Source organism: Astyanax mexicanus, chromosome 16, assembly GCF_023375975.1.
Source record: "Astyanax mexicanus isolate ESR-SI-001 chromosome 16, AstMex3_surface, whole genome shotgun sequence".
NCBI lineage: Eukaryota > Metazoa > Chordata > Actinopteri > Characiformes > Acestrorhamphidae > Astyanax > Astyanax mexicanus.
This window is the reverse complement of record NC_064423.1, coordinates 9,515,004-9,537,186: the sequence shown is the minus strand read 5'-3', so window position 1 is coordinate 9,537,186 and position 22,183 is coordinate 9,515,004. Positions and strand designations below refer to the sequence as shown.

Sequence of the window (22,183 nt, the reverse complement as noted above, 5' to 3'; positions counted from 1 at the left end):
TCATAATACAGAAAAAAGGATGTAGTCGGGCAGGTGTAAATCCCACTATCCCATTATTACTGTCCCCTTTAGAAAAATACAGTTAAGAACCAGCATTTAAAAACAATAATTATGATTTTATCCATGATTTAGTCACAGAATATTGCTGTGATTAATACAATATTTTTAAGGGATTGGCAACAATAATACAAATATAGCTAACACTGGTTCTTTTATTCTTTATTCACATTAAATACACATTATTAAAAACTTAGTTCTAAAGAAGGAAGAAGTGTGATTATTTGTGAATAACCCCTTAACAGGCCAGGATTTTTGTCAATAGTCTGCCTGACATTATATCACTAAATCTTGATGATTTCTATTCAAGCATTACATTAAACAGCTGTCATGTTTGATAAGGAACATTACTGAAAAGCATAATTGTAATTGTAATAGAAAATACAAAACAAATGTAATCAAACTTGCTAATGTCAAGATATAATGAGTAAAATGAATATTTTACTAAATACAAATGAAACCGTTAATGTCCTCCAAGCCTTAAGTTTTGTTATGTTTGTCTAGTTTTCAGTCTATTTTCAAACCTGCAGAATTTGGGTTGATTTCTGTTACTGATCTGGAATTATTAAGTGTAGCAGAGAGAAAACAGGCAGCTTCTCTGAGTGGAGAATTTTCAGAATATAAATAACTTATTTTACTGCCGAAAAAAGGGTTTTGTATTACCTACACCTGTAGCCTGTATACAGGACAAGGCATGTTAAGGGGTTTTTATCATGGAATTATATTGAGATTAATTAAGCAGTATTTTATCCTGATTGAAACATCATGGACTGCTGCTTTAAACCTGTCAGAGATGTGAAGAGGTGTTAAGCTACATAAGCTTACCTGCCCCAAATTAGTAAAGCCATATTTTGAAGCAAGTTTATCAGCCTCCTCAGGTCCCCCGGTGACCCGAACAGCCCAGTGGTTGGTAAAAACGCTCCGGGAGGGCGACGCTTCGCACACGGAGAAAGTTGACAGCACGAGAAAGGCGAGAAAGCGCATATTTCCGCTGAGGAAAACCGGCTCAGGTAACTTTGTGGAGGAGAGCGTCTCGCGAGCGGCGGTTAAAAAACGTTAAAAATTAAACAGAAAAATCTCCTCAGAGCATCAGCCGTCGTCCGCGGTCCACCACCACCAAACGTATCCCCAAAACCCCGCTCTGAGCCCGAGTTCAGCTCACTCTGCCCCGTACCCGAGCTGCAGCCTCCGCTTTCTGTCCTTTAATTTCATAAACTCTCCGTGAATTGACATCAATGCCAACTTTCGCGCGCTCCTCTGCGGAGTAGTAAACGTCTCGAGCCAACCGCAGTTCTGCTCCCTACCCGTATTCCGACAAGCCCCGCCCCTGCTGCTCTCTGATTGGCTAACCCTCCGCGCTGTGATTGGCGCTTGTGTAGTTGTCTAAATTAAGAAGCTAAATAAGCTAAATAAGCCAATAAACACCTAAATAAGTTAATCAATGCAGTGCTCAGAAAGTTTAATTCAGTCAGCAAAAGTATTAGTCTCATTAAAAAAAGTAATAAATTGTCCAAAGTTTAGATTTATTTTAGTCTAAGAAAAATATATATATTTAAGCCTGCTTAAAGTTGCTGCTGTCCATCAATTCAGCATTATAAGAGCATATTAAATCATGACCCAGCTGGAAATAGAGACAATACAGAGGTAAAATACGGCTCTGGAAAAAATAAGAGACCACTTAAAAATGATGAGTTTCTTTCATTTTACCACAATGAAAACCTCTGAAATATAATCAAGATGAAGATGGATGATCACAAGCCATCAAACCAAGCTGAACTGCTTGCACCTGGAGTAAAGGCATAAAGTTATCCAAAAGCAGTGCGTAAGACTGGTGGAGGAAAACATGCCAATATGCATGAAAACTGTGATTAAAAACCAGGGTTATTCCACCAAATATTGTTTTCTGAACTCAAATATGAACTTGCTTTAGGTCTGAAAGCTCTGCATCTTTTTTTCGTATTCTGAGCTAGAATGTGTTTTAGATATTTTAGTAACTGACTAAATGCATCAGTCGTGTATTTTATAATGCATTATAACAATAGCAGATAACAAACTGTCTGTTTAATCTATGAAGAGTTTATTTGCAAAGTCAGATAAGTGCTATCCTTTGAACGAAGGGTGCTCCTTCCTGGTCCTGGAGATCTTCCTCCCTGCAGAGTTTACCTCCTCCAAAATCTTTCACACCTGATCCAGGTAATTATGGCCTTCAGGGACATGTGAATATTCATCTAACATGTATTAGAGTTGGGTGACAGACCAGGAATCAGGAATGTCTTGAGAGTGTAGTTGCAGAAAAAACCCATGTATATATATATATATATATATATATATATATATATATATATATATATATATATATATATATATATATATATATATATATATATATATACATGGGGTTTTCTGCAACTACTACAAAAAAAATTTGCACGTTGGGCACCAAACTTAGTTTTGGACAACTGTCAAGTCAGCAGTCTATCCCATGATCATGTAGTCTACTGAACCAGACTGATGGACAACTTAAAGGCTTAGGAAACCTTATAGCCACATTATTATAAAGAGGGAGCAGGTGTTTTGAAATACTAAAATACATTAACTTTTTATGATACTCTAATTTATTGAGATGCACATGTACAGTTATACTCTCTGATCCACCAGAGAAACCAAAGAATTGTTTAACCAGTAACAAAACAAGGTATTTTATAAAGAGTAGCCTACTAATTTATCTACACTGAATATTCTACTGAAATTCTTTGGAAAGGCCTGCCTCTTGTTTTATTGTCAAAACTATTTGAAATATTACATTTTAACTGTAAATAAATCTTTTTCTTCTCTTACATTTTCTCCAGCATGTGCTGCAGGTGCATGGATTACTCTGTCTCGTCTGCTGCTTCCCAGGATGGAGCTGAATCACCACTTCCTAAGAGTTGCCTTACATGCTGCGGGATCCATGACTCATGGCCTCCCTCGTGGCCTCTCTGGTTCCCATCCCAATTTCAGTGCACTAGTTCTCTCACATTTATGAGATTGCAGGCGAGTCAGACTCTCGGCTCTGTAATGCAAGAGAATGATGACAGTTCTTTTTCCCCAAAAACGATGTGCTGTCCAGGGACCTGTTGTTGCTGTTATGCCATGTGGGCTTTGGAGGCTGATATTACAAAAAACTATCCAAACTAATCTATCCCTTTGTGTCTGCCCCCTCATACATTAACTGTGATTATTGACAGACCTGTATAATCAAATAATCACTTATAAATTCACATCAGAATCACCTCAGAAATTCAACAGAATCTCAAAACAGATGAGAAAACAAAGTCATTGATCATCTATCAGTCTGGAAAAGGTTACAAAGACATTTCCAAGGCTTTGGGACTCCAGTGGACCACAGTAAAAGCTATTATTCACACATGGAGAAAACATTAAACACTGGTAAACCTTCTTGGGAGTGGTCGACCGACCAAAAATATTTCAAAAGGGCATGGGCAACTCATCCAGGAGGTCCCAAAAGACCCCAGAACAACATTTAAAGAACTGCAGGTCTCACTTGCCTCACTTAAGATCAGTGTTAATAATTTGATAATAAGATAAAGAGACATTACATCACATTTACTAAAAAAACATCTTGATGATCTTTAGGGTAAATATTCTTTGGACTGAAGTGACAAAAGTCAAACTTTTTGGAAGGTGGGTTTTCCATTACATCTGACTAACACATAATTTCAGAAAAAGAACATCATACTGAACGTAAAACATGGTGGTGGTAGTGTGATGGTCTGGGGCTGCTTTGCTGCTTTAGGGTCTACAGCAGGGTCTGCTGTAATAGATGGAACCAGGAATTCTGCTGTTTACCAGACAATCCTGAAAAAGTATGTCCGGCCATCTGTTCATGACCTCAAGCTCAGGCATACTTGGGTTCTGCAGCAGGACAATGATCCAAAGCACACAAACAAGTTCACCTCTGAGCTGCTAAAAAAAACAAAATGGAGGTTTTGGAGTGGTCTAGTCAAAGTCTGATTGAGATGCTGTGGATGATCTCAAACAGGACTTTTATGCTGTCTGAATTAAAACAATTCTGCAAAGAAGAGTGGAGCCAAAATCCCTCCACAGAGATGTGAAATGCTTAATGAAAGTTATCGGTAAAGCTTTATTGCAGTTGTTGTCGCCAACGGTGGCACAACCAAGTTAATAGGTTTAGGGGGCAAACACTTTTTCACAGGGCTAGATTGGTTTGGATAGTTTTTTCCTTTAATAAATAACATTACCATATAAAAAGTGATTTTTAAATTTACTCAGGTTATCTTTGTTTGATATTAATGTTTGTTTGATAATCTGAAAAATATCAGTGTCACAGAAAAGCAAAAATAAAAGAAGTCTGTAGGGGGCAAATATTTTTTTAGATCACTGTATATTATACTTGTATTATTCATATAATAATTTTTAGTATTGGTATCAAGGATTCAGCTGTTTAACTCATGGCACAGTTGTTGTGATATTAAAATATTTGCATGTATACAATTGTTTAATGCATCTGTTTCAGATTTTTGTCGTGTTTTTCTCCTACAAATGAATGAGATACCACAGCAACTACTGTATTTACCAAAACCTGGTATACCATAGCAACTGCCTTGCCATACTGTAGCACCAATCTAGCATACACATAGCAACACCCTAGCAACCACCTGGGATACCATTGCAACCCGCAAACAACCATTTTTGGAACAACATAGAAGTCACCTGAGATATTGTACCAACCACTTAGGAACACCACAGTTACCGGCTTGGATACAATAGAAAACACCTAACAAAACCACTGTGACACTACAGCAACCACCTAACATCATATAGCAACCACTCAGAAACCACTCAGCAACACCAAAGATGTTACCACTTAGTAATATCATAGCAACCACCTAGCAGCACCATAGCACTCACTGCCAATACCAACAAGAAAACTACACTACAATGTCAATCAACTATAAAAACTTTTTTTATTATAGTTTATTAATGGTTACTAATTAGGTTGTAAATGCTTTAAAAATCATTAATAATCAGTTATAACACATACATAGAAAGGGCAACGATATAGACGGCTGTGGGTTCGCTATTTGGCAAACAACAGGTCATTGTTGCCCTTTCTACGCATGTGTTATAACTGATTATTAATGATTTTTAAGGCATTTACAAATTAATTAGTAACCATTAATAACCATTAACCATTAATACCCATTTATAACCCCTTTATAAAGGTAGTCTTATTTTAAAGTGGTACCCAATATGCAAACTATTTAGAATTCCACAGTTTTGTATTACAGCTTATAAAGTCTCAGAGGGGGCTGTGAGTGATCCAGTGGTCTAAAGTGCTGCCACTATAATCGGGAGATTGCTGGTTCGTATCCTGGTCATGCAGCATGCCATCAGCTGCCAAAGCCCAGAGAGCGCGCAACTGGTCTTGCTCTCTCTGGGTGGGTAGGCCAGTTGCCTTTTCCTCATCACCTTCCTTCCTCATCAGTACAATCCGCCTGTGAGCTGATGTATCGGAACCGAGTCGCTACGCATTGCTTCTCGGCAATGCTGTTTCCACAGAAGTTTAAAAAGAGGTGATGGCTAACGTCAGATGTATCGCAATTTTAAAATTGCAAAAATCACTGTCATTCTAACAGAATAGAGGAAAATGAATTATTCACACCTCTTCAACTGTCTGTGCCATTGAGGCGACAGCGATCGAGAGAGTATGAGGATAATTGCCTTCAATCACTGCAATCACACTGTGGATATCTTCCATAACCCATAAGCACCTCTCCAAACCTAAGCATGGTGTTTGTAATCTTTGTAAATCCACACAGTCCACTAAATCAAGCTGTTGAGACAATCCAGACACAGTCCAGACGTTGCAGTCTAAGCCTGTCTTTATTCCAGAGAGACTGTAAGTGGACTGGAGCTTGAGAAATGGTAATGCAACAGGTATAGCTGTAAACTGTGTGCCTAAATTAGGAGGCCAACGTAGAAACGGAACAGGGCTGCATTTCCCAAAGGCCTTCCTGCACAACAATAAACATTACAGCTAATATAACTTCCTGCTGCTAATAGTGCTGATTATTACATTATGCTTTAAAAAAAAACAAGGCAGTGTATACAGAGCTGAATGATTTCTCATTTAGCTTTAACTAAGGTCAGGGAGTTCGTTTTTGTAAATGTAGAAAAAGTTGGTGAGAGTTTGCTCCTTTACTTTTACAACTTACTACAATTTGTTCTATACTTTGTTACTAATTGTAGCTAACAAACACTGACAAGCCACATTGAATGTGGATGTGATTTCTAAAAGAAAAGCTTGTCTGTACTCATGGACAATTCTAGCCAGATGCTGCCGTTCACAATCATTTCCGCCCCCTCTGCTTTCCATTATATGTCGTTGTGCCTTCTATAATCTTTTAACACTATAAACACAACATTGTAAGTGGAATGTCCCATCCATCTGGTGCCCACTATCATCTTGCCATGTGTATCTTGATTGACACACTCACAAGATAACACCTCTTTACTTATTTTAACTTATACAGATGTGGCCATTTTCCAAAGGCAACATTTCATGATCAGTTTCACATACGGACAAAAAATTATTAACTTAAAATTGAATTACACAACCTTAAAATAACTGAAATCCATTCTTTCCTATATCCATTAATTAGCTTTTTAGATATCTCAGTGGGATTTAGATCTGGAATCATTGTTGACCACTTCAGAACTCTCCAGTGCTTTGTTTCAATCAATCACTGGGTACTTTTTGAAGTTTGTTTGGGGTCATTGTCCTGCTGGAAGACCCATGACCTAGGATGCACACAGTTAAGGCACCCAGTGCCACAGGCGGCAAAACAACCCCAATACAGCTTTGAATCTCCTCCATATTTTGCTGTAGGTACTGTGTTCTTTTCTTTGTAGGCCTCATTTCATTTCTGCAAAAAGTAGAATGATGTGCTTTACTTCTGGAGATGTAACTAATCTTGAGACATTTTTTGACCATTCTATTTATTGGGTTAGCAAGATGAAAAAAGGATACAGGGCAGAGATTGATTACACACTTTTTTTTTACAATTAATCTTTAGATATTTTTCCACATTTTTGGTTCTCACACAGTTCACTTTCTCCATGCTTAGTGTGGAACACAGACTCGCAATTTAAAGATTGAGTCAACTTCTCTCGTTTTTATCTGGTTTTAGTCTGATTTTTATATTGCTCACACCAGAGACTGTAAAAAATCATTCAGTGAAAATGAAGCCAAAATCTTCCGCCATGTTGGTGATCCTGATACCCGATTCTGCGCAGTAGAGACCAGAGGAGGGAGAAAGACTGTGGAGAGACAGCCTACTCATTTAAATAACCCCGCCCCTGAGGGCTGCCTCCACAGTGCTATACACAACCTATGGTCCACCCATACAGTCATTGGTCCCACCCCGGCTAGGTGTAACCCAGCCCTTTTTGAATAGAGCTGAATAAAGTTTTAAAAAATGAATTCTGTGGGGATATAAAAAATTAACAACAAAAGCAGAGGTTACACTAGCTGTTGTATTCAGATTATGTAGGTAGAATTACAGTATATTGGAAAAAAAACGTGATTGAAAGTTGTTCTGTTTTGCCATTGAAACCTATGGGGATGGGTGGAGTTACACAGCTTTCTGCAACCGAACAGCAGGGGGCGCCCGACCTGTGGTGGCTTCACTTTTGAGAGACGATGCTCTGTCCAGCTATACACAGTTAAAAGGTGTTAAATTAGGTTAAAAAGTGTAAAATAATGTCATATTTGCCTTTTTCTCTGTTTTTGTGTTTTGTTCTGATACACACACAGGAAATCAACATGTGTTTAACAACATGTACAATTTTAAAAATTTTCTCTGAGAAATACTTAATTTTCTGGAAAACAAATTAGTCATGATTTTAGTGTACTCTGATATGTTATAAATCTGATTTATAGTCAAAATAATTAGAAATCTAAAATCATGCTATGCAGCCAAAATGCACAGTTTTCTAATAATAATCCTGTGAATAACTCTGATAAATGACATTACTGTCGGTTTAAGAAGTTTCATGCCATTGATGCAATAGAGCATTACTTTTAGAGAGAAGTGAACTTATAATCATTTAAATAATTATTAAATATATTAATATATTGTATACATAATAATTAAATAAAACATAAATAAAATGAAAACAACTAATTTTTAAATGAGGTAACATGGCATTTTATGTTAAAGGTTCTCCTCACTCACAACATAACACACAATAGGCTATACTGAAGTCAAGTAAACCTATTGAGGTTATATTTGTGTATTGTATGATAATTTGATAACATAATTATCATGACAGGCATATTTTGAGAGTGAATCTTCTATAGGAGTGAGTGAAGGTGAGTTTGAGACGAGGTTTCATTTGATTTTTGAAGTGCTGATTTTTATTCTCCTGTTCGAGTCGGGCCATCTGTGTTCTCTCCGGGGTGCTGCAGAATATGGCCAAAAGTTCTGTTCACACTTCTCCAAATAGGCTCTGGATCACAACCTAATCATTAGATTCACAAAGACCAAAAAATCCCATCTCTGAAGCCAAGAGCCAGAGAATTACAGTGTGATCTAACAGAACAGACTTAACCCTTTCAATTCCCAGCTTATTACAGCATAAGGACAATTATTATATATAGGGGTTGGACAATGAAACTGAAACACCTATCATTTTAGTGTGGGAGGATTCATGGCTAAATTGGAGCAGCCTGGTGGCCAATCTTCATTAATTGCACATTATTGCACCAGTAAGAGAAGAGTGTGAAGGTTGGTCCAATTAGCAGGGTAAGAGCACAGTTCTGTTCAAAAAACATACCAGAGTTCAAAAGAGGACAAATTGATGGTGCACGTCTTGCTGGCGCATCTGTGACCAAGACAGCAAGTCTTTGTGATGTATCAAGAGCCACGGTATCCAGGGTAATGTCAGCATACCACCAAGAAGGACCAACCACATCCAACAGGATTAACTGTGGATGCTGTAAGAGGAAGCTGTCAGAAAGGGATGTTCGGGTGCTAACCCGGATTGCATCCAAAAACATAAAACCACGGTTGCCCAAATCACGGTAGTCCCAACTACACCCATAGTACTAACAGTGTAAACAGCCCTGTGTAAACAGGGCTCTCGGAAGTAGAAAAAAACACCCAAACACAATTAAAACAGTTTGGCAGATGCTGATCCAATTTTAGACACTAGGAAACCTGGCCTAACAGATTTCCCTCTGTAGCCACAGCTTGTGTCTAAAATTGGATCACCATCTGGCAAGCCATTTTTATTTTATATGCAAGTTTATTTACTTTTGATATAGAAAGGAAGATAAAGGTTTATTAGGAACAATAATAAAAAAAAATATTCAGATATAGGCTTAAGTTTTTAGAGCTACACACACATACAGCATGAAGATAAAGAGCCCTATTCTACACCCTGTGCAAGGCACGTCGAGAAGCTCTTTGCTACCTTACACCCCGTCAACAGTCTATTTTCAGTTTAGGAATAAATCTACACCGATGGGTGTGGTGGCCTGAAGTGAGGTGTGTTCAGGTAAATTTCTGACGTGTTGCAATTTTGGCATCGTAAAACAGAAAAGGTGCTCCACTGACTGAAATGAACCTAGACAACAGTTAATCATCACTCGTTAAACACACACACACACACATGAATACACTGCAGAGCACAAACCTGACTTTTAACTCAACCATAAACAGAATAAAGAATAAAATAACATTGCTGTTCCCTTAAATGAGCTGCTGGTAAATCTTCACAGCATGAACATGCAGGTTAGTATCCTCTGCTGAGATGTACAAAGTGCTCACCTGCTTCTTAAAGGGAATGTGAGACAAGTGACACAGAATGATTGGTTTATTTTTCCTTACGCCAAAAACAAAACTATGATTAATTAAGAGGATATGTACATTTCAAGCCTCGCAAAGCATATTTTTTTTCATTGTCACGATAAGACACACCGACACGCCCTAAATCCAGCTGCACCATCTGCAATTGACCAGTGCGCTATAGATCACAAAAAAGACCCGTAGACATCCATTCCATGCAGTTTAAGTATTTTCACACAGTTCCTGCAGATTGTGTCATAGTGTGGACCACCAGGACGTGGGAAACGTGATAACAAATCATTCATCATAACTCTGACCACGGTGCCTCTACGCACAGATTTGTTGATTGTCTACACTAAGACAAAAGCCGGAATCGTCACTCAGGATGACCTGCTACCATTCTGAATCACTTCATGACAAGTTTTTGCGAGTCTTTGGTTGAGGGGGTATTAAGGGTAGGCAGCATAATGGTCTGAGAGTACAAAGGCCTGTGTTGTGCAGCCGTCTGCCAATGGTGCTGGCACTAACAGCAAGACTCATTAAGAACCTCACTGCTCACTGAATGTCTACAGTTGTGGCTGTTGCATCACTACACACATGTAGGACAGTCCATTGGTTCACCCTCTCCGTAGCTTGTAAAGGTCTCTCAGATCTATCCAGTGCCACAAACAGCATGTGATTCTTAGGGTTAAATCTAGCATTACAATCCAACCCTTCTTGATCTTCTCCAACTGCTGTCAAATATACAGAGTAAAAAATACCTTTGTTCTTAATGTAAATAATAACTACCAGATAGACATTATGTGAAAAAAAACACCCAAAAATGTCAGACTGGTTTTGTCTTGGAAGGAATGCATTTTATTTCCTATTTATACTTTCTATAACTTAAAGGAATGAAGAATTCTGGTCATATAAGGAGATTTTTTTAGCATGATCTATATGTGCTGCATCTGTGCTGCAGGTGCTGAAGCATGAGTGCACTGGATTGTGTTATAAGTGAATTCTGAGTGGACAGGTTTCTGTTCACAGTCAGGAGCATGTGAAAGGGTTGTCAGTGTGAATCACCCATGAACTACAGATGTGAAAGATAGAGAAATAACAGTGTCATGTCAAAGTTTGCATATTTTTTCTGTGACACAAAAACCTTGTATCTCCAAGATGGCAACTCTCAATGAAAATCATGACAAAAAGTCATTTTAAATTTCTACTTTGCATTTATATTAGTTCATTAATCATACAATTCTAAAACCAATTTCAAGAACAAATACCAAACTAATTTTGTGTCAAAAAGTGTAAAACAGCAACATTGTTGTAGGACAGCAATAATACACTACTAAATTGTACCAAATACAAGTTTGAAAATGCCCTGATTTTTATTTCTCAGTTTTTGGCAAATAAAGACTGATCTTTTTTGTAAATGAATTAATTCTAGAAATACTGGCTGGGGCAATCTTTGAAAGTGTAGTCTGTAATGCAGACACATTTATTGTCTTTGATTGTCTCTTTAAAGCAACACATTGTGTCCTAATCTGAAGGAATTCAAAAACAGACAAGAAAACAGAGTCACTGATCATCTATCAGTCTGAAAAAGTTTTTCTAAATTTTTGATGCTTTGGGACTCCAGTGGACCACAGTGAGAGCGATTATTCACAAATGTAGAAAACATGGAACACTGGTGAACTTTCCCAGGAGTGACTGGCTGACCAAACTTATTCCAAAAGGGCATGAACAACTCATCCAGAAGGTCACGAAGAACCCAGAATTACATTTAAAGAACTGCAGGTCTCACTCACCTCAGTTACGGTCAGTGTCAATTTTTCAAAAATAAAAAAGAAACTGGTTTAAAAATGGTCTCCATGAGAGAATTCCAAGACAAAAAACACTGCTGACCAAAAAAACAAACAGACCGTCTCACATTCGCACATCTTGATGATCCCCAGAACTTGGGAAAAATATTCTTTGGACTGACAAGACAAAAGTGGAACTCTTTGGAAGGTATGTGTCCTGTTACATCTGATACAAAACTAACACATAATTTCAGAAAAAGATCATCATACTGAATGTAAAACATGGTGGTGGTAGTGTGATGGTCTGGGGCTGCTTTGCTGCTTCAGGGTCTGGACAACTTGCTGTAACAGATGGAACCAGGAATTCTGCTGTTTACCAGACAATCCTGAAGGAGAATGTCCAACCATCTGTTCATGACCTCAAGCTCAGGTGTACTTGGGTTCTGCAGCAGGACAATGATCTAAACCACACAAACATCTTCACCTCTGAATGGCTTAAAAAAAGGTGCTGTGGATGATCTTTAACAGTATGCTCATGCTGGAAGACCTCAAATGTTTCTGAATTAAAACAATTTTGCAAAGAAGAGTGGAACAAAATTCCTCCACAGAGATGTGAAAGACTCATTGCCAGTTTTCGGTAAAACTTGATTGCAGTTGTTTCTGCCAAGGGTCACAGAACCAAAAGATTAGGTTGAAGGGGTAATTTAAAAAGTGCTTTTTATATTTACTCAGATTATCTTTGTCTGATATTAAAGTTTGTTTGACAATCAAAAAAATATGAGTAAGACAGAAAAAAAGAAAATCTGTAGGGGGCAAATACTTTATTATATACCACTGTATTATATATAAGCTTCTGAACTCATCTCAGAAACACTTACACTACAGCAGGGCAAGTCAGTAACAGCTGATAGTGCTAGTGTTAGTATATTAGTGTTTGAGCTGCAGGGTGTCCAGAATATAAAAAAGACATTTCATAGCCAGACTTTATTTAACAGGAATTATTCACGCGTCAGCGCCCTCACGCCTGATGAACCATCATGAAAATAGAAATAAGTTTGTGTTTAATGTCTGTGTAATCTGGATTTACTCCCCCCGCCCGTATAAAGTAGCACTGTGGAGTCCTGAGCCGCCGCTCGGATTGCCCACACAACATTTTCTGACTGAGCCGTTCAGGCATGCTAGACTTAAGCTGATTCGACCGTTGGGCCAATCGTTTTTGTTGGGAATGAAATATTGCCTCAGCTTTTAACGACAGCCCTGAGCGCACATCACTTATCTTGAGCAATGGGAGAGAATAAATAGGCATTAACGGCACCTGCAGTGTAGCCTTACTGTTCATTTGTAAAATTTCTCTTCGGACAGGACTTTCAGTAGGCCAGAGTCTATGTTAACCCTCTTTCCCAGGTTATGGACGCTTATATTTAAAGTGTACGATGATCTGTGTGTAGACAAATGATTTCTGATAGAAAGTCATGCATGAAATGAAGTGCAAGTCAGGCAAGTTTGGCACCCCTGATAATGTTCATGATTGTCCTTGTATAAATCATTGGTTGTTCAGATCACCAATTTCAGTTAAATATATTATATAGCTGGTCCAGTGGTCTAAAGCGTTGCCACTATAAGAGGGAGGTCGCTGGTTCGAACCCTCGCTCACGCAGCTTTGCCATGAAGCCATGAAATAACCACCCTCCAAGTAACTCAATTTTAGTTTCATCAGTCCACAGCACCTGCTGCTGATGCTGCATTGCTGAGTAGCATCAGATCGCGCTTGGAGGAAAACGTAGCGACTCGGTTTCCGATACATCAGCTCACAGACGCCTTGTGCTGATCGACATCACTCTAGGAGTGATGAGGGGAAAGAGCGCCTTCTACCCAGCCAGAGAGAGAGCAAGGCCAATTGTGCTCTCTCAGGGCTCCCACAGCTGATGCCAAGCTACATGACCGGGATTCGAACCAGCAATTTTAAGATCATAGTGGCAGCACTTTAGACCACTGGACCACTTGGCACTCTAATTATCAGGTTTATCATCACTGTAGTATTATAGTAATTGGTCATTTTATTATGGACAGAGTCCAGAGTCTGCTGTCAGTCAGTCAGTATTTTTTTAGCAGAAGTTTCTGCACAGTTTCTGGTGTTCCAAAAATATTTTGTTCTGCCCCCTCCCCCTTGACTGGACTATGTAATGCAGCCCATTACCTAAAATGAGTTTGACACTACTGATCTAGACAAAGACCAGGACTTGTGGAACATCTGGAACAGAGTGACTTGGATAGACTAATTTTAGCCCTTTTTTTTAGAGCAAGGGTTTCCATTTGATCTTTATAACCTTGTTCTACTCATCTGCATCTGATGGGCTGCACCTGAATCTAATCTTAGATGTTGAGATACACCCAAAAAGCTATATTAATAATCTGATTATTTAAGTAGTCATATATTTAGATTAAAAAAGTACCTAAAAAAACTGATTAAGAAATCTAATAATAAAAAGCAATGCATGTAAACTCTTAACTGGAGTGTTCTCATATTTTGTAATCGGTGCATGCACAAAAACAGACTGTGATAACAGAAATAAGTAAGCAGTGTTTGAGACAGCATCAGCAAGGTGGAGATGCAAGACTTTTGACTGTCACAATTGCAGCAAAGGATGAGAGGTAGAATGTAAATGCAGGTAAAGTTTAATGCAATAACCCCAAAAAGAGGAAAAACTAAAGGCCTGGTCTCATCAGTTGATGAGTTTGTTTATTTGGAGCATTTCTCACTCTGTTTGGTTTGGTTTCACACAAGAATAAACCTAAACCCACCAAAATGTGTTTTTGTGTCCTCTGATTGGTCAGAGCAGTCTGGCACAGGAGCAAGAAAGTACATGTGGCAAGAAGATTCTGTGTTCCAGCGCCAATCCTGGATGTGTAGTGTGAAGCTGCTTTAACACAGTATTTTCAATGGGTTGTGCAGCTCAGATGTATTAAATATCACACGGCTGTGAGCAGTGAACACTGCACATACCACGCTCTTAGTGTGTAAACAGCATGGAGCAGCAGAGACAGCGTTTGTTCATAGCAGTATATTATCTGGCTAATATATTTGAAAGCTTTTTTGTATCGAGACCAGATCATGGTCTCACCACAAGTGCTCCAGAAAAATAATCTGCAATTTGGGCGGGGGCGTTACGGCATATGGGGCATAATTTGGGGTCTAATTCATTTGTGATAAAATAATAATAAAATTATAACGCGTTACTGATTTTACATTAATTGCTAGCGTTAACACTTTGACAGCCCTAATATAAGCACGTTTAAAATGACAATGTTATACAGTATTTGGACTACGAACTAATGTAAACACACTCCTTTTAAATAATAATACATGTCCTAACCTTTCCTTATAAGAAGATAATATATACATATATTTTTTATTTTTGTTTCTAATTTTTTTTCTCCCCAATTATACACAGCCAATTACCCAACTCACTCATTAGGACTCCCAACTATCACTAGTAATGCCCCAACACACCAGGAGGGTGAAGATTAGCACATGCCTCCTCTGATACATGTGAAGTCAGACTCCACCTCTTCTCGAGCTGCTGCAGATGCAGGATTACAGTGCACTCGGAGGAAAGCGCAGCGACTTGGTTCTGATACATCAGCTCACAGACACCTTGTGCTGATCGACATCACCCTTTGGAGTGATGTGAGGAAAAAGCAAGGACTACTGTGCTCCATCAGGGCTCTGACAGCTGAGCTAAGCAACATAACCAGGATTCAAACCAGTGAGTTCCTGATCATAGTGGCAGCTCAGAGCCCCCAGAAGATAATATTTCTAATAATTACATATGATTCATGATTTTTGGGGGATAATTCTTTATTTTTTAGGTTTATGTGTTTATTAAGAAATGAATGCCATCTCTTAATATTGTAAGATCACTGAGGAATATCAAATATTCCTATGTATAAATATGTGTTGCTGGATTGCTGTAAATGTTACGCTGTGTGTAAGAACTGAATAAGCTTGAAGATGTAATAAATCTGGAAATTGAAACTGAGAGCTGATGATTTTTCATGTAAACAGTCACTAGTCTCTGATTAAGGTGTGAGTGGAGTGTTGTATCTGTATAATAATGAAATCACGCTGTATGCTAATGACGGTTATATAAAGAAAGGTAAATGTAATGATGTGTGTTTGGTATCAGCGGGTTATTACGCTGTATCACTGTGGGAAGCATGGCAGCACACTGGGAACATAGTGCATGCTGTGCATGATGCAGCTTATTCACACACACACACACACACACACACACACACACACACACACAAACAGCATTTACCTCACTATCTGCTTCTTTCCTGTAGCTATAAATGTCTTCCAAGCCCCAACGGGAGGCTTTTACATAACATAAGCTGCCCACATGTAGCCGATATCAGCAGGTGTATCTCTGCGCGTGTGTGTGTGAGAGGGAGAGAGAGAGAGACAGAAAAAACATGTAAAAAAAGAGAGACAAAGAGAGAGAGACAGGAAGAGAGACATAAATAAGTGAGAAAGGAAGACAGGAAAATAGACACACATATAAGAGAAATAAGGAGATATACTCCTTCTCATTTAACGTTGTTCTTTATTTCTTTATTTAATTTTTTTCTACATTGTAGATTGTAAAATTAAAGATTTCACAATTATGGGACACATATAGAATTATGTAGAAAACAAAAAGTGTTTGTCTCCACATTAATCTCCTGATCTAAACCTGATGAAGTGAGATGGTGATTTGAGGTGATTTAATTGGGATGAGCTGGAGCTTCACAGCGTGAAGAAAAAGCAGCAACTATTGTTCAGCACCTCCAGGAACTCCTTCCTTCAAGACGCTGAGAAAACTATTCCAGGTGACACTCCCTCATGAAGACACTGAGATTAAAATACCAAGAGTGTGCAGATCTGTCCTTAAAGATAAATGTGATACTTAGAATAATCTAAAGAAGCTATAAAACATATTTTGGTTTATTTAACACTTTTTGTTTACAGAATTACTCTGCACATATTCCACAATAGCTTCAATATAGTCCTCAATATTACATTTACAATATATATATATATATATAAAACAATCATAAACGAAAGAAAAATATTAAATTAGGTCAGAAGGGGTGTGTCCAAACTTCTGACTGATACTGTATAGAAGAAAGAGGGAGAGAGACACACATAAGAAATATACAGGCAGAGATAGAGAGACAAACATTAGATAGACAGGGAGAGAGAGACAGATAATAGATAGACAGAGAGAGAAAGAGACATTAGCTAGAGACAGTAGTTTTGTCAACTGAGAGCACTTCTTACGATGTTCTCCTTTTATTAAAACAATGTAACTTTACGTTTCATAGAGATCTTTGCCAGCAGTTAATATAAACGTTAGATAACCCAAACCCTCCTTGTCTGTTAGCAGAACAAGACATTACCTAAAAGCCATAGCACCATAATAGTGCCGAAATCTGCACCCCCGCCATGAAAAGCACCCCCTCTAGGCAATACGAACACACCGTCTTCTTGATAAAAGCTATAGTTAGAAGCAAGAGATATATTCCTTTAGCTAACTTGACTTGAAATGGGCTCATGGCGGGGGTGCAGATTTTGGCACACTTTCAAAATAAAAGTTTATTTTAAAGCAATTTCTGCTTTTTCTGCTGTAGCATTTTTGGGGTGGACAAATCTAAATCCTATTTCCGGTTCCTACACCAATACACATAACAGATAGACAGGGAGATATGCATACATAAAAAAGAGACAGCGAGTGGGACAACCACACAAGGAGAGGGACAGGGAGTGAGACATGCATTTAAGAGAGAGACAGACACACACGTACAGTACAGGTCAAAAGTTTGGACACCCCTTCTTCTTTTTTCAATGCGTTTTGTTTATTTTCATGACTATTTACATTGTAGATTCTCACTGAAGGCATCAAAACTATGAATGAACACATGTGGAGTTCTGTACATTCTGAAAAAATGGTGAAATAACAAAAAAAAAGTATATTCTAGTTTCTTCAGAATAGCCACCCTTTGCTCAGATTACTGCTTTGCACACTCGTGGCATCATTCTCTCAGTGAGCTTTAAGAGGTGGTCACCTGAAATGGTTTTCCAACAATCTTAAATGAAGGAGTTCCCAGAGGTGTTTAGTAGCACTTGTTGGCCCATTTGCCTTCTTCACTCTGTGGTCCAGCTCACCCCAAACCATCTGGATTGGGTTCAGGTCCTGTGACTGTGGAGGACAGGTCATTTTTGTTAAGTACATAAAACTCCACATGTGTTCATTCATAGTTTTGATGCCTTCAGTGAGAATCTACAATGTAAAAAGTCATGAAAATAAAGAAAACGCATTGAATAAGAGAAGAGCATGAATGGGTTACTGTATGCTATTGGTACAACTGTGTGTATGTGTGTGTGTGTGTGTGTGTGTGTGTGTATCTTCCTGCGCTCTGTCAGTGTAATAATGTCAGCTGGTCTCCAGAGTGTTGGCAGCTCAGTGTGTGAGGTTCATAGGTTGCAATGGTGATATGTCAACTACACACTGAATCATATCACTGAGCAAACAGATGGAGCTGTGATGAGGCCGGCCTGCTCCCTCCTTCATCACTCTCTGAATTAGAAGACCTGTTCTCGGCCTGGATGGGTCCTGAGAGCCCCAGTGATCAGTCCTGTACTGCTATTTTAATCCACACTAGGATTCATCAAATCTTCTTTTATTAGAATTTAAAACACCTAATTCCAAAATAGTTTGGATGCTGTGTAAAATATTTTAAATGAGCTTTGGCTTAGTTATTTTTAGAAGTGTTCCTGAACCCATGCACTGATTTCCAGTGCAGAATCAGTGCAGCCTATTAATAATGCTGTGCCACCTGAGGTCCTGAAGATCGCTAGCATCTAATATTGGGCCTCCCTTTTCTCTTGTGCACAGAATTTTTACAAATTCTCTCAATATTTTAATGATATTATCTACTGTAGAGATGGTGAGATATCAAAGTCTTTACAGTTTTACTTTGAGAAACATTTTTGTCTGAAATTGTTTCACAGATTTTTTAAATCTTAAATCGTAGATTAAATCTTAGAATAAAATCTCTTTTTATACACAGTCATGTGTGTAAAATTCTAATTGCATCGTTTTTTTTATTTATTAGTACTTACTTTTCCAGCCTTCTGTTGTCCTGAGGTGTGTTTAATAATTCTGAATTGGTTTATGTTTTTATATTACATATTAAAATGTCTCATTTTCAACAACATTCTGACTCTTCAGTGGCTTAAATACAAACTCATTCTACTTTTCAGAATAGCACATGGATTTTGGGGTCCACCTGTTGTATTTTACAGTGCTATGAAAGTGCTGCCATCTACTGTTTGGACGTCTCAGTAGGAGTGCAATACATATTAAAATCAGGGACACAAAAATGACTGGTGTCCATCTGCACCTATACAAAAATCTCATAATAAATATACATTATACAGTCCACTCCAAAAGTATTGGAACAGTGAGGCTGATCCCTTTTTTTGCCGTAGACTGAAAACATTTGGGTTTCATGTTCATTATAAGATAAATATGAGACAAAAGATCAATATTTTAGCTTTTATTTCCAGGTATTTACATATTTATCTGATACACAGTTCAGAAGATTGAGTACCTTCTGTCTGAACCCACCCATTTTTCTCATGAGCAAAAATATTGGAACAGATTATGGATGTAAATGAAAAAAGCCATGCAAGCTTCAAGCCTTGACACTACCTCCACTGTGTTTCACAGATGAGCTGGTATGTTAGGAATCATGAGTAGATCCTTTCTTTCTCCAGACTTTAGACCATCACACTGGTAAATATTTATCTTCGTCTCATCAGTCGTTATTTAGTCCACAGGCTTTTCTCTGTATTTCATGGAAAATTCCAGCCTAGCCTCCCTATTTTTATTGCTAATTAGTGGTTTTCATCTTCTGCTGTAGCCTCTGCATTTTTGTTCACGAAGTCTTTTGTGAACAGTAGATTGTGACACCTTCACTCGTGCCAGTCTTCAGTCGTACCTGTTCAACATTGGTTACTTAATACACCAGTGATGACTTTCTTCTTCAGGACATTCCAAGCAGGTGTTCTGGCTATGAACAATATTGAAGCAGTAGTTCTTATTGATTTTCCATCTATTATATAAGAAAAATGGATGGGTTCAGACAAAAGGTGCTATCTTCTAAAATGTATATCTGATCTAGATGTTAATATCTGGAAATAAAAGCTAAACTGTTAATCTCAAACCCAAATATTTTCAGTCTACAGAAGGAACAATTAGATTGACCTTACTGTTCCAATACTTTTGGAAAGGACTATATGCAGCACGCAAATTATTAAGAAATATGCATATACTTCAAAATACAGCTCTGGAAAAAATTAAGAGACCAAAATCTGAGACCAGTTTCTCAGATTTAGCCATTTATAGGTATGTGTTTGAGTAAAATGAACATTGTTGTGTCATTCAATAAACTACAGACAACATTTCTCACAAATTCCAAATACAAATATTGTCAATGAGAGCATTTATTTGCAGAAAATAAGAAATAAAATAAAATAAAATAAAATAATAAAATTTGGTGGAATAACACTGGTTTTTAATCATAGTTCTCATTCATTTTGGCATGTTCTCCTCCACCAGTCTTACACACTGCTTTTGGATAACTTTATGCTGCTTTACTCCTGCTGCAAAAATTCAAGCAGATTAGTTTGGTTTGATGGCTTGCGATAATCCATCTTCCTCTTGATTATATTCCAGAGGATTTCAATGTACTTTTTCCCAGAGCTATATATGTGCAACCCCAAATCAGAAAAGATTGGGACATATACATTATATACACAATACACAAAAACATATACATTTAATGTGACATTTATTTCTTTGCAGACAATATGAGCACAACATATTTCATCTTTCGTCTACTCAACTAATTGAGCACGAGTTAAGTGAGAGAAGAGCAGTGTTGTACGGCCAGTCGGTTACTCAAACTGAAGCTTAAGAATCAATGTCATCAGACAAGTATCAAACAATACCCAATATCAACATTAGTATTGATACTAGCGATATTTTAAATAGATCCACCCACCCCTACTTCAGAAAGCAAAGACGGAGGAGGGCGAGAAAGAAGGACAGGAGGAGAATTAGCGCTAGCTATGGTAAAAGCCAAACTTTGGGTTTATCTAAATAATAAAAATAGTAATAATCAGGGATTACACGTTTCTGTTGACAGCTTTGTTCAGTGTGCACACAATTCCTTTTTTTGTGCTCGCAAGTTTCATAGTTACGCTCGTGAGAAGGAAATTTACACGTGGGACATTCCAGGATTTTGGTACATTTCCTGTCACACCACTTAAATTTCAAACGTACATATCCAAAATATCTAAATGACTATTTTTTGTAAAAAATTTACTTGTTATCAGACAAACTGTAAAATTTGGTGGAAAAATAAGCTCCTTATATATTATGACCCCCCACTAATACAGTACTGAAACTCTGCACTACAATGCACAAAGTACTGGTCCCTTCCAAACGGACTTGCACCACACACCCAATATCTGCACTACTGATATACTTGCACTGTCAATACGCACTTTAATTCCCCATAAACTGTGAACTTTAAGGACTTTACGCACTCATTCACTTTACCAGCCTTAAGCTATATACCATATACCATATTTGCACTACTGATATATACTATTTATACTGTCATATCTTACGTATGTTTATTGTGTCTTGTTGTATTGTACATATAGTGTCTCCCACTCTTTTATATTATATATCCATTTCTTGTTTTTACTTATATTTATATATCTATTCCTCCCCCACACCACTGCACCTTGTTTTTGTCTCATGTATGTCTATTTGTGTCCCTGCTGTATTGTACACATAGTGTCTCCCATTCTCCTTTATTATATCTATTATCTGTACTTGCTGTAAAATTGGGAAGGAGAGTAACGTAATTTCAATTCTCTGTATGTCCTGTACATATGCAGTATTGACAATAAAACTACTTGACTTGACTTGACTTGACTTATTCAAAAGACGAATACCTTTGGACCTCCTCAAAAAATGTCCGTTTTCTCTTGTCCCACACATTGGGTGACCAAATCCTTAGGCAAATTTAATAATTAAAATAAACTCTAAATAAATTACTTCCTCTTGTATATTGTTGATCTGCATCTCCTTTACTTATGAAAACAACTTCTTTGGTCTACATTGTTTTGCATGTTACAGTTTTTATGCTATTAAGTTGTGTCCCGCAACATGCGCTCAACCCTGTTACCATAAGGAATTTTACCTGCAGAGAAAGAGTTAAAATATTTGTCTACTGGCACAAAGGAAGTGACATCACAAAGACATTTTCTGCCCACATGGCAAAGACCAAGAGTAAGAGCTCAACAATTTTCAAGTTTTTTTCCCAAATATGTTTGTCCAAGTT

General features: G+C 37.8%; 1 protein-coding gene and 1 long non-coding RNA gene across 2 annotated transcripts in view; both read right to left on the bottom strand.

Moving 5' to 3' along the window:
- The window catches only part of pcsk6 (proprotein convertase subtilisin/kexin type 6), a 104,704-nt gene extending 103,349 nt beyond the window's left edge, over positions 1–1,355 (bottom strand). Inside the window, exon 1 of the mRNA XM_007260219.4 lies at positions 883–1,355. Coding sequence (XP_007260281.2) covers positions 883–1,041 — 159 coding nt within the window. The 5' untranslated portion in view covers positions 1,042–1,355. The remainder of the gene's footprint in view (positions 1–882) is intronic.
- Positions 1–22,183, bottom strand: part of LOC125782198 (uncharacterized) — a 374,822-nt gene that overhangs the window by 139,549 nt on the left and 213,090 nt on the right. The window lies entirely within an intron of this gene.